Consider the following 13,184-nt stretch of genomic DNA (forward strand, 5'->3'; position numbering starts at 1 on the left):
TAATCATTTTTACCGTTCCAGTGGTTGTAAGTCAGTTTAATGGTAGTTTATGAAATTGTGATAAATATAATTCAAACCAATGAAAAACCAAATCCGATACGATGAAATACTTAGATAATTTTGTTTTGAGGGGGGAACGTCATCCAGTTCAATCACTTCTCCCGCTTTGAGTGAGGCACCCTAAATTTAAGTTTGGGGTAAGATATAGCTGAAATATTAGCTAATTAATAAGTTAAAACTAGTTAAAGCCCTTAAAATAATAATAAAAAAACATATTGTAATTTTTATTATGGCCACTCTATAGTCGAGCTGGTATCACTAATCTCGCTCTGTTACACGAAATAAAAGCAATCCAATGCTACCAACTACAGACAAAAACGTTTCTGAACGAAAAATAACTATTCAAAGAGGATACTTTATATAGGATTTATGTAATAAACCAGTGATTATTCTTCAAAATATTTTGCATATTTTCAAGTTTCAGCTATCATTTATGATACTGATGGGTAATCTACTCATTACAATAAGTAACATATTGTTACGTTCTGCCTGTCTGATAAGATTTTATCTTTCACTTCACCAATTCCCATAAGACTCACTCAATTACTATGATTAAAGTGCAACAAAGCTCACAAATAAGCAATTTCAAATCAAATAATATTTAATTTAGATAGAAGAGTTTTTCTTACAAAGCAGAATAACCTGCTAGATGTCAGTAAAATAAAAAAAAACATCAAACGTCATAATGCGACTTATTGTATCTGTGGATGATTGTTGAAAGTAAATGTTTTTTTCTTGAATTTTATTTGTTCAGTAGTTCTTGCGGTGGATTTTGCAAATAATATTGAATCGAAAATAGCCAGTGGATATGTGATTTGACATTTAAACCAACTGCCGGTCAATTAGCTTTTATATTTTTGTAATGTTCACGAATCGGCGTTATAGGTTATAAAACATTCGTCATCAACCTATCACCTGGTTATGCCAAACTTATTTTTAGCTTCTAAAAAGGCTAAAACGAGGCTGTGTTAATAGTTAAAAGTGTTATTTAATAAACTGACTTTACATTTGAAGTGATAAAGTCAAGAAAATGGGTCTGATTATATCAAGATTTCGCGTAAGTATATTTCAAGATTGATTTTCACATATGTTTTGTAATAGAGCCAAAAATATTTCGAAACGTTTAGAATATTCTTTTGGCGGCAACTCAAATGTTTGCCCGTGACCTGAGGGTATTATAAATGGGTTTAATCAGGCATCTGATCGTACCTAGGCATGATTCTTCTTCATTATTTTGTAGGTGACTTTCACTTAGTACTCTAATGTTCTTTTGTGAACTTTCGTTAAGTTTGACATTCACTACTTTATAATTCCACTGCTGGACATGGAAAACGGCACTGCTAACTGCAATGGACATCTGAATATGGTAAATGAATAACAAAAATTGAGATAATTTGATGTTATCACCATGAATGTATAGTTTTACCAAAATATTTCTTGAATGCCACTCTATATTAGGCTACTTTACTGAAAATTATGCAGTAAATAAGTCATTAGTATATAGCTAATTAATTAATCTAATTAAAATTCTTATAAACTTATTAGAATTTCATATTAAACTTGCAAGAAAGTTATACATATAGTTAGTTACAATTTGGAATAAATTGCAAAATAACTGTCACATACTGCCTAATTATATTGTCAATGGCTAAACAAAATACCTAATTATCAAATACCTAACTTAAAAATACCTTGTTCATTCAATTAAAATTCTAACATTCATTTTAAAAGTACCTATTCATATCATAATATAAAGATTTACCTGCACTTTAAACACTTTCTTATTTTATAGTTATATTTTTATTTGAATTTGAATTTGTTTATAATTATGTTATGAAATATAATGCTTGCTAGTCAAAGAATACATTAATTTCATTTCTCTTGTTAGAAAAATTCTAAACTTACATAGTGTAACTTACCAATTAAATCAGTTATTTAAAAAGTTAATATTATTATTATCATCAAATGGTTTAATAAGATTTTAAATGCAAAACAATATGTTATTTATTGAAGAAACCTCTTTGCTTCTGTGTACCTACCTCTTTAGTATTTTGGCCTGAAATAAATAACTAATCTCAATCTAATACCTTTGGATTAAGATTACTTTTGATAATAGTTAAAATGAAAATATTGTGATAGACTTTCTTTCTATTAGTCTTATGTAGACTAATAATTCATTTAACATTTTTATTTACAAATGAATATAATATGATTTTTCTGTTTATATACTTCTAACTAGCTGTGCCCGCGACTTCGTCCGCGTGGAGTAGTTGTTTTGGGCATAATATTTATTTTTGGAAACAACCTCCTCAGCTTTTTAAATTATAGTCATTTTATGTTATTATTTCAGACATTTAGTTTTTAGAGAATCAGGATATGACATTAGCATATAATGATGATATATACAATGATGGACTAATCTTAATTGAAGATAAAATTTATGAGATTTGCGATAAATCACTAACCGATTTTGGGCTTCCTGTATCGAAAAGGATTAATTCACTTAATCATCTGGATCCGTTAGAAATAGCGAACGTTCTATGATCGATTCATTAGCACGGTTTTGTTCACTGATTGCCCGTTGAGTAGCCAACCTAAGCATATTTTCGTCCTCTGTTTCATTGCTGCGCGAAACTCGCAGCCGCTTTGCATTAGCAGTCTGCCGAGAAAGCTGAGATCTTTTTCTAGGCATTATAGTGAAAAAAGAACGTAGGAATGAAAACTTAACCAAACCGTAACTCGTAATCAAGAAAAAAAAAACAAAAGTAAAGTAAATAATTACCCTAATTATTTTTACCTGTATTTTGTACTTATGAAAATCTAATAAAATATAATATGTCAAAAGAATAACCGTATAACTATAACTGTATGCTTAAACTAAAACCTATGTCAAAAGAATAACCGTACTTATAACTATAACTGTATGCTTAAACTAAAACCTTACCTAATAAGAATATTTATGTAGATAACACCAATTTACGGGTATTATATACAACAAAAAAAAATGTTAATTATTGCTAAATTATTAGAAACAAAATTCTATCATTAAAACAATCAATACTATAAAGAAAGCTATGACACCTACTTATAATTAATTATTATCTACATCAAAACTAAAAAAAGTGTTAATAATTGTGAAATTATTAGAACCAATTGCAAAATTATTAGAAACAAAATACTATCCTTAAAACAAACAATACTATAAAGAAAGCTATGACACCTACTTATAATTAATTATTATCTACATTAAAACTAAAAAAGTGTTAATAATTGTGAAATTATTAGAACCAAAATATTATCTTTAAAACAAAATGAAATAGTATTTAAAAAGTATCAATACACGACGATATTATATCGCAGAAACAAATAACGCTGCATACAACTGTTCAGAAGGGAGCCGACCGCGCGTATGAGCCGCGCGGCATGGTACCTCGCTGAGCTACACCCCCCTCTCCGCGTCGCTCGCACGCCACGCCTCTGCTCCTTGCAGCGACATGTTTTGAACATCGTGCGGCGCGGGTGATTTTATGTCGGTGTTATTTTAAAATTGTAATATCTTTTAAGGTGTTCATTGAAATTAAATGACGTCAAAGACAATATTGTTCACAATTAAATACTCTTAATCAATAACATATTTATTTGGATAAAGATTAATATTATTACGTTGTTACAACTCTTACAAATAATGCATTAAATTCGACCATATTTGATTACCCTAAAAACGGTTCTAATAAGGTAACCTTAAAAGATAGACATATACTGTCGCGGACTTTTTTTTAGATCATTTTAAGAGGAATAATTCTTTCATACATATATTTTTCGTATCTTGAACCGTTTTCGCAGCGCACGCAATAGAAGCCCTGAAGAATGAATAATTTTCCCCGTTTTGTCCACATTTTTCGTTATTAATTCGCCCCTTATAGTTGCAGCGTGATGTTATATAGCCTATAGCCTTCCTCGATAAACGCACTATTCAACACAAAAAGAATTATTCAAATCGGACCAGTAGTTCCGGAGATTAGCGCGTTCAAACAAACAAACAAACAATCAAACAATCAAACAAACTCTTCAGCTTTATAATATTAGTATAGATTTAAGTGTAAGTATGTTTTCCAATGGTGTAATAAATTTTCAATTCATTTCAGTAGTTTCGGTGCCTATTAGATGCATACAATCACTTAAACAAGTCTTCTTAATCAATATCTTTTAATTTTTAACTCTCCGAGTTCAGGAAAAATATAAGTACAAAGATTATAATCTTTGTGAAAAATACATTTATTTATAAAAATAAACTAAATGATGATTAAGAAGGAAAGAGGAAATAAATCCTCTTTTAATTTTTTAACACAATGAGTGTGAATTTGAATTTGTGACGTCCGAAATATTAATTGTTTCAAATGTGGGACCTGTAATAACTTTGTACAATCTTTGAACCTTAATAAAGTAAATTAAAATTATTTTCCTTAAACCGTAAATGGATATTTTTGTTAAATTAAAATGGAATTGTCCATTAGCATATAGTGTATTGACTGTTTTTGGAGTAAGTATTTCAAGTTTAATTATTTTAATAATGACTCCATTCTAATATAACACTGAATACCTACTATATCAATTTTGTTATGGGTTCTGGCATACTGTCAAAGAGTTTGCAAAACATTATTTTGTCACTAGACCTTAGGGCTCCCACTCATAAACACGATACGACGTCGCGACGTCCAGCGATGCGACGTCGTTTCACCTCAAATTTAAGATATTGAATCAACTTAAACGTAATGTTTATTTATTTATTGGAAACTTTATGTTAAATTAACATTACACCTTTGGTTCCTTTTTGTTAAGAAAAGTCGTAATGCAAATGATGGTGCCTATTGATTCATGTGCATGTGAAATATTCAAATACTCATTTAGAATCGCACTCGATGCAGTTTAGGTATGTGTGGGAGCCCTTAAGCTTGTTCTGGCAATTTGGACAGACCGGGCAGTATGAACACAGCTTAACAAAAAACCGTAATTTCCATTTTTTGTATTTCGACAGACAAACATACAGAAAGCCTTTGTTTTATTGTGTTACAGAGATCATATTACTTTCCATTCACTAATTTTAAAGTGTTAAATAAAATAATCTGATAGCATAGTTGACCTTGTGGCTAAGGAAAAATAACTTAAGTTTCATGGTAATATGAGTAGGTGACTAACATTATTTTGACTAGTTTTTATTTTTATTTAAAATTGCCTCTAAATAATTAGGTAGCCTATATAGGGCGACTGGTAATTAGTGACCGATACTTAAACAAGTGATTGTACTCATGATTACAAACAACTTTCTCAAAGAAACTTTTTTTGTATACTCATTAGTTTTATTTTTATCACAATAAAGAAACAACAAATTGTCATTAACACGCGCGCGTTAAGTTTCAAAATACCTACTAGTCTTTCGATAACGTGGCGCTTCGCTGTTTGTTTATTTTGTTCTAGTCTAGGTAACCTCTTGTTTGTCGGTATATGACAATAGAAAACACATTATGTGTCGCGTGGATCTAGTGGACTGTCATGGTGTCCCGATAAAATAATAGCCCTTCCTTTCGGCTGCGGCTATATGAGACAACAATAGAATAGACATTGTGTCTCGCACTAATCAGTATTTCAGCATACGACGGGATAAGTCGACTAAGAGACATCGGGCGATGATGACTGTGCGACAAGGCATATTTTGACAATGTCGTGGCGATGTTGTCCGACATCGCCCGACATCGTTTGTTGTTTCTGGGGACACATGTCGCTCGACAAATGTTCCTGGTGGGGCCGAGGCTTTACAGTGCCACATGGCATCAATATCATTATAAACTTTGAAGAAAACACAGTATTATAATTATTATTCAAGAATAAATAATGTGGAGTGCAAAACAATGTCCGCCGTTGGCCTCAACTGTATTATGCATTGTTTTCATTAACACTTTGTATCCTTGACGGTTGTTGATTACAACGGTTTGAACTCGAAGAATGTTAATTTAATTTTACTTTAGTTTAGTTTGGTATGCATTTAACTATAAGTGACGGATTTCTTATGGTCTTTCTTCATCATCAAGTGTGGGAGTGCCATGATCGGAATGATACCACGGCCTCACAGAAAACCGATGTGAAACAACGCTTGCGTTTGTGTGAATGAGATTACCGGAGGCCCAATTACACCCCATTCCCAATCTTCCCAATCCCCGAGTCCCCAACAACCCTTAAATTCCTAAACCCCCAAAAGACCGGCAACGCACTTGTAACGCCTCTGGTGTTTCGAGTGTCCATATCTGACGGCGATTACTTACCAGCAGGTGATCCGTCTGGTCGTTTACCGGCTTATACCATACAAAAATCATCAACCTCCTTTATAAGAGGATTTGCCATATTATTAGATAATCCGGCAACGCACTTATGACTCCTCTGCACCAGTGTTGCGGATGTCCATGAGTGGCACTGATCAGATGACCCGTCTGTGCATTTGCCCCCTATTTCATAAAAAATAGAGATAGCAATACTAGATTTCAAAATAAATGTTGCTCCATAATAGGACGTATCACACATAGAATTGTATTGTTCTGTACATGAAACCGAACCCGCGATAGATAACATCAGTAGCCGGTAATTTGATATGAAAATGAATAACTATTATGAATATATCATACTAAGAATCAATCTGAACATTGAAATAAAAAATGTTTATGTGTGTTAAATAATAAATCAATGTCGATGTTCTGACCTGATTAAAGAGTCTATTTTTTGACATGTCAGTAGTCACTTCAGACATTAATCTAATTAATATGTTAAAATAAATTCGTATTTACAAAATGATAGGTTAATTTTTTTGTAGTATAAGCCGGTAAACGGGCAGACGGATCACCTAATGGTAAGCAATCCGTCGCTCATGGACACCCGAAACATTAGAGGCGTTACAAGTGTTTTGCCGGCCTTTTTGGGGGTTTGGAATTTAAGAGTTGTTGGAGAATCGGGGATTGGGAAGGGTCTCCAGTAATCTCACTCACACAACGAAACACTACGCAAGCGTTGTTTCACGTCGGCTTTCTGTGGGGCCGTGGTATCACCCCGGTCGAGCCGGCCCATACGTGCCGAAGCATGGCTCTCCCACACTTAAAGCAATATTGATTGATGTGATGTATTCTTCCTGTCCTTAATATCCAAATCTGGTTGGAGGACACAAAATGACCGTTTTTTCCATTTTCTACTACATATTATAAACTCCTTTCCCTTTCATTACATTCTTCACACGATCTATCCGTCTTTTCTTTGGTCGTCCTCTGCCTTCAGCACTCATGGGTGTGATGTAGGTATAGGTACTTCATCGTGACTACTGAAGTTAGAGCCTTCAGTACTCATCAGTTTGATGTGGGTACCTACAATAAAATAAAATTCATTCAGCCATTCCGCAAGCTACATGAGATACTGCAAACCGCATTCTGAGAACTTATCTCATACGCAGTTTTGCATTTGTGGTGTCACTAACTAGCGGATGGTAATAAAATGCTTAACCGACATATGCTCGCTACTCGTGCGTCATCTAGCAGAGATGATGCGCTTCTCAAGGTCAAATTCAATGTTGAATTTGTTTGTTTACAAAGTTTTTCATATTAGGAGGTCTGACTTGTTTAGGTTGTGCCTACTATTTGGTCATTCTGTGATGAATCATGCTCTGGGATCTGGTGAAGTTTCTATTTATGTATTACCTAATTCGTGTACTTAACCCTTTGAGTGTCTAAAGGTAAGCGTCTACAGGCATCGTCCACTGATCCGCATCGTACGCATCGCACGCATCTTACGGATTCTGTATGGCATCAGTATGCATCGAATGTAGGCATTGCTGATGATGCGTTTCGTACGATGCGGATCAGTGGACACAGTTGTATGAGTTTCTATACAAGACAAACTAAAATCCGTTGCGTGCGATGCGTACGATGCGGGCCTGTGGACGCGTACCTTACCACAGTACATTTGTTAAGGTCAAATATGCGACGGGCTTTAAACAAGGTACAAAACACAGGGAAAATCAAGGAGCGCGCCAAATTCGCTCCTTTTCCGCCATCTTTAATAATTCGCGCCAATTTTTGACAATGACGTTTTGAACGATGTTTTTGACTTTTTAATTAAGGCTTGCATATCGGTCTTTGTAATCCTCTTTGGTAATTGCCTTTTGAATCGATTACGTAATGTCCGGGCGTGATTAGTGTGGGCGGAAAATCTAACGACATTGTCGCTTCAGCTAATTGCGAATATCAGTAATCGGATTGGGTGTGATTTGCATAATTGGACTTAAATGGCTTGGCATTGTTCTTTCTTGTAGTTTTAGAAAAGAAAGTGCAATACCTTTCAAGGTAGGAAATTAAGATGGAATGATTTTACCGGGCACAATACTGAGAGACTGCACGGTTGGGCAACCGGCTGCCGCGTAACGTGCAGCGGGTTCGATTCCCGCACGGAGCAACTCTTTGTGTGATCCACAAATTGTTGTTTCGGGTCTGGGTGTCATGTGCATGTGAAATCGTATGTTTGTAAACGCACCCACGATACAGGAGAAAAACAAAAAAACTATTAGACTCTCCAAAATTTAAATATGTTTATTTAGTTATGCTCATTTATTGCTGTTTTGTTTACAAAAACACGACTAGACTGTGAACAATCAGATCTTTGGGTAAACAATTTCTTTCTCATTGTTAACTTAGAATTTCATTAATTACCATCATTAATATATTAGTTCACAGATGTTCCTAATCATTTCGTTAGTTCGTCGTCCGTCATTTCACTCAGAATTCGAATATCAATATAATCAGTATTTATATTGCCTACGTATATAATGTATTTCGCAAATCATTTATCTAATCTGTGGGGCAAAGTGTTTAGTGGTTTTTTTGTTTTTAGTATTATCGTGTAATCTCATCTGTTTCCGTCTTATACAAGTAGTGATCCATTAATACGTGTCGGAAACTACCGAATTAAAAATGGTGATACTTGTAACAGTTAAGGTCTTTTTTTATGAAACACGCCGCTGCCCATGGACAGTTGAAACACCAGAGGCGTTACAAGTGCGTTGCTGGCTTTTTGGGTGTTAGGAATTTTAGGGTTGGGTTGTTGTATTTAATGGTAGGGTTCGGGAATTGGGGATTGGGAAGATTGGGAAGGGGGATAATTGGGCCTCCAGTAACCTTACTCATACAACGAAACACCACGGGCGTGATACCATGGCCTCACAGAAAACCGACGTGAAACAACGTTTGTGTTGTATTTCGCGCTAACGCTTCTGGTGTTTCGGGAGTCCATGAGCAGCACTGATCCCTTACCATCAGATGATCCAAGTGTTCTTCTACTTTATATCCCATAAAAACGTTTCAGAACAATAATTGACATAACATATTATAATAGTGGACATAATATGTAATACTGATTACAATAATTAAAATAACATATACATAATAGTGGTGATAACATATTGTTGATAAATAAAATAATGCCATGTTAGTTTTTTCATAATATGTACAATTATGTTAGCTCGCAATGCCAACTGACTAGATGAATTGGTTTTCATGTTGAAATTAATCTGCTAATGTAAAATCTATGTACCTACATATGAATGCAATAAATGATTTGTGTTCGAGTTTGAGTCTATAGGGTACATGACTAATGTTTATTTTAATGTTCATCTAGTAAATTCTCTTAAAATATCAGACACGTATTTTTATTTTCTTACGAAAACTTTCCATGATATTATTGATTTTAAATATCGCTTGACGTCACTTCTGGTTACATTTTACACGTAGAAATGACGTATTTGCTCCCACTCCTAAACTTTCATACGTTTTATCTAAGTAATGTTATCTTAGATGACAAAATAAAAAAACCGGCCAAGTGCGAGTCGGACTCGCTCATGAAGGGTTCCGTAACAGCAAGTAGATGACATAATATAAAAGTTGTAAAATAACTTGGTTTTACATAGTGTTTGTATGAACGACAAAGTTATATTTGCGGTTTTTGAAAATGTTTTATTTCTTAAAAACTAATAATGATATCTCGTTCAAACCAATTTTCGTTGTTAGTTTCCATTGAAATCTACAGCATATATTTTTTTCAGTTTTCTCACTCTCTTATTTTAAAAGTTAGAGGGGGGAGGGGACACATTTTTCCACTTTGGAAGCGTCTTACTTTCAAACGATTGATTTTGACGAAGAGTGGTTTTAGGAACCTTAATGTATTTTTTAAAGACCTATCCATAGACACCCATCACGGATATGTAAGCGGAAAAAAAAATTTTTTTAATCAGTTCCATGTATGGAGATTTAAAAATTAAAGGGGGGCACCCTTTAATTTTTAAATTTATTAATTTTTATTCAAAATTCTAATAGCGGTTACCGAAATACACCATCTTACAAAGTTTCAACTATGTAGGCCCAACAGTTTCGGAAATAAATGGCTGTGACATACGGACGGACGGACAGACGGACAGACAGACAGACATGACGAATCTATAAGGGTTCCGTTTTTTGCCATTTGGCTACGGAACCCTAAAAAGTACGTGTCTAATATTTTTTCATTACCTAACTGACGGACTAAATAGATTTTTAATTTTCATACCCCGTCATCATCCCTATTCAAAGATTAAAATAAATAAACGTATTGACTGAACGGTTTACCTCTATGATTCACCACCTAGTAGTAGTAAGTAGGTACATGTTTAGTAATCTCATAATACGATACGAAGATGGTACACACGTGCCTTGTTATCGCGTTACGCAGATCTCTTCAATGTCAGATAAATGTAACATCTTGAATGTTTTTGTAAAGATTTTTATGGAAGTGCATCCGATTTAAAAAAAAAATTGAGTCTACTTACATTTTCAATGGTGTGGTTTTTTTTAAGGGGTAAAGTCATCCAATGTCTTCTCCCGCCTTGGGCGAGACGTAAGGGAGTGTCAGATACTTACTGACTAAAAACTACCCCGTTCCTACTCCTGCTTTCCGGAGCCCCGGTAAACTCGCTAGGTAGTCCAAAGCTCCGGATCGTGTGGTCTTATGACTCTTATATACCAATTTTATGGTATATTAGCTGATGCCCGCAGCTTCCGTCGCTGGATAACAAAAATAAAAATAGCCTAATTTAGTACATCAGATACCTGGCAATAAAAGTCCCGTCAAAATCAGTCCAACAATTTCAGAGATAAGCCGTAACAAACAGACAGACGGACAAAAATTGTAAAAAAAATATTTAGTTACAACAATGCAAGCGTTGTTTCATTCCATTGTAGAACGTAGTATCACTCCGGTCATAAATATCTTTTAGTTGGGACTTAATCATTGAGAAGAGGAGGGTGATGAGGTGACAAGTGAAGTCTACTCTACCGTGTTATGTCACGGCAAATGCTTTAAATACATACCAAAATTACTTTCTCCTCTATTGTCTGAAGTTATGAAATATAACTAAGATCGGAATCTTTTAATTTTCAGTCTTATTTTTATGTGCTGTAGAGTGCTTTATTGTGAAAAATCATTGGAGCTTAAACGCGACTTAGACATTCGATTTTAAGTTTTATTCAAATGTGTTTAAAGTTTTTATCTGCTTGGCTTCAATGTGTTGGACATGCTCTAATTACGCTCAGTTCAAACTTTCAAGGAAAGTGAATGTTTTTTTGAAACGATGATGAGATGTCTCGATGGCGTTGTAGTTGTAAGAAAGTCTGAATGAAGTTACAGGTTCAATGGTCATGTTTGGTAAAGACTAGGGCTTAATATAATAGGGATGATGATGGGGTATGAAAATTAAAAATCTATTTAGTCCGTAAGTTAGGTAATGAAAAAATATTAGACACACACTGAAAAAGTATTTTTTTATTTTGAATCTGAGGCGAGTACTTAGTACGAGTTTGCTTTACGTTTAAAGGTCTCAGCACACATATGGGATCGGAAAGGGATCGTAACCGTAACGCCTTTTGCCTCGCTGTCAACCAGGCGTCAACCTACCGTATGCACGTAACGAAAGCGTATCAGCAGCGCCTGTACGTCAACTCGGCTACGGCTAGGCGACACCGCGCTTACGCCTCGCCGTCCCGTCGCGGGAGGGGAAAGGGGAAAGGGTGGACGAAGAGATGTGAGCTCGGGTACGGAGAGACGTAAGCGCGGGTACGGAGAGACGTAACGCGGGGACGGAGAAACGTAAGTGCGGGGACGATGAGCCGTAAGCGCGGGAATTCAAGTTCGGAGCCTGTTCCGAGGCGAGGCGATTACGTTACTATTCCGATTAGTGTGCGTTGCAGTAGGGAGTTTAATACAAACCATTCTGAACGGCTCGAGGCAATACGGTGACGATCCCTTTCCGATCCCATATGTGTGCTGAGACCTTAAACGAGATCGAAACGAAACCGCGTTCGGCGTTGTGATTGGCCGGCGCGAATGATCAACCAATCAGAGCGCTAAACGCGGTCTCTTTTTGATCTTGTTAAACGTAAAATAAAATCGTACTAAGACCTCGGAAGGTTTATTGGTATGAAAGAATAAATAAATCCTTAGAAAAGTTAGCTATGATCAGATGATCACTCATGCGATGAAAACCAAGGCGCCACTCGTTTATAGTGTGTAATTTCGCGCCCCAATTGTCTCTTGAAACTAATTATAATTTTTTCATGCTTTTTCTACTTTCAAGTGTCTTGCAACAAAAAGCGATCTATGTAGATTTATCTGAGAATCTCAATTGACGATATTAAAAGTAAGCGTCCACGGGCTCGCATCGTAGTCATCGTACGCATCGCACGCAACGGATTTTAGTTTGTCTTGTATAGAAACTCATACAACTGCGTCCACTGATCCGCATCATCAGCAATGTCTATATGCGATGCGTACTGATGACGTCATACGGAATGCGTGCGATGCGTACGATGCGGGTCTATGGGCTTCATCTAGTTATTTAAGAGATTGACGTGTAAAAGAGTTACATTGTAACCTATTTGCAAAAATAAATATCATTTAATCGTCTATGGACGTTTACCTTAAGAGCTCTTTGAGGCACGGAAGTATTTTAAGCATTGGTCATCCAAGACAGAGACTCTTAACTCAGGTATCTAGGTAAATACAGAAAACAA

The 13,184-nt window shown here is 35.2% G+C and overlaps 1 protein-coding gene across 4 annotated transcripts in view; it reads left to right on the forward strand.

Annotated features, from left to right (window-relative positions):
• Positions 1 to 730: 730 nt before the first annotated feature.
• LOC118279929 (endoplasmic reticulum junction formation protein lunapark-B) overlaps positions 731 to 13,184 on the forward strand; it is a 31,435-nt gene continuing 18,981 nt past the window's right edge. For 2 of the 4 annotated variants that reach the window (XM_050702395.1, XM_050702397.1), the window contains exon 1: positions 731 to 1,117. In XM_050702395.1, coding sequence (XP_050558352.1) covers positions 1,091 to 1,117 — 27 coding nt within the window. In that variant the 5' untranslated portion in view covers positions 731 to 1,090. The remainder of the gene's footprint in view (positions 1,118 to 13,184) is intronic. The other 2 variants (XM_035599785.2, XM_050702394.1) reach the window with 1 other exon arrangement.

Source organism: Spodoptera frugiperda, chromosome 22 (assembly GCF_023101765.2).
Source record: "Spodoptera frugiperda isolate SF20-4 chromosome 22, AGI-APGP_CSIRO_Sfru_2.0, whole genome shotgun sequence".
In the NCBI taxonomy this organism is placed as follows: Eukaryota; Metazoa; Arthropoda; class Insecta; order Lepidoptera; family Noctuidae; genus Spodoptera; species Spodoptera frugiperda.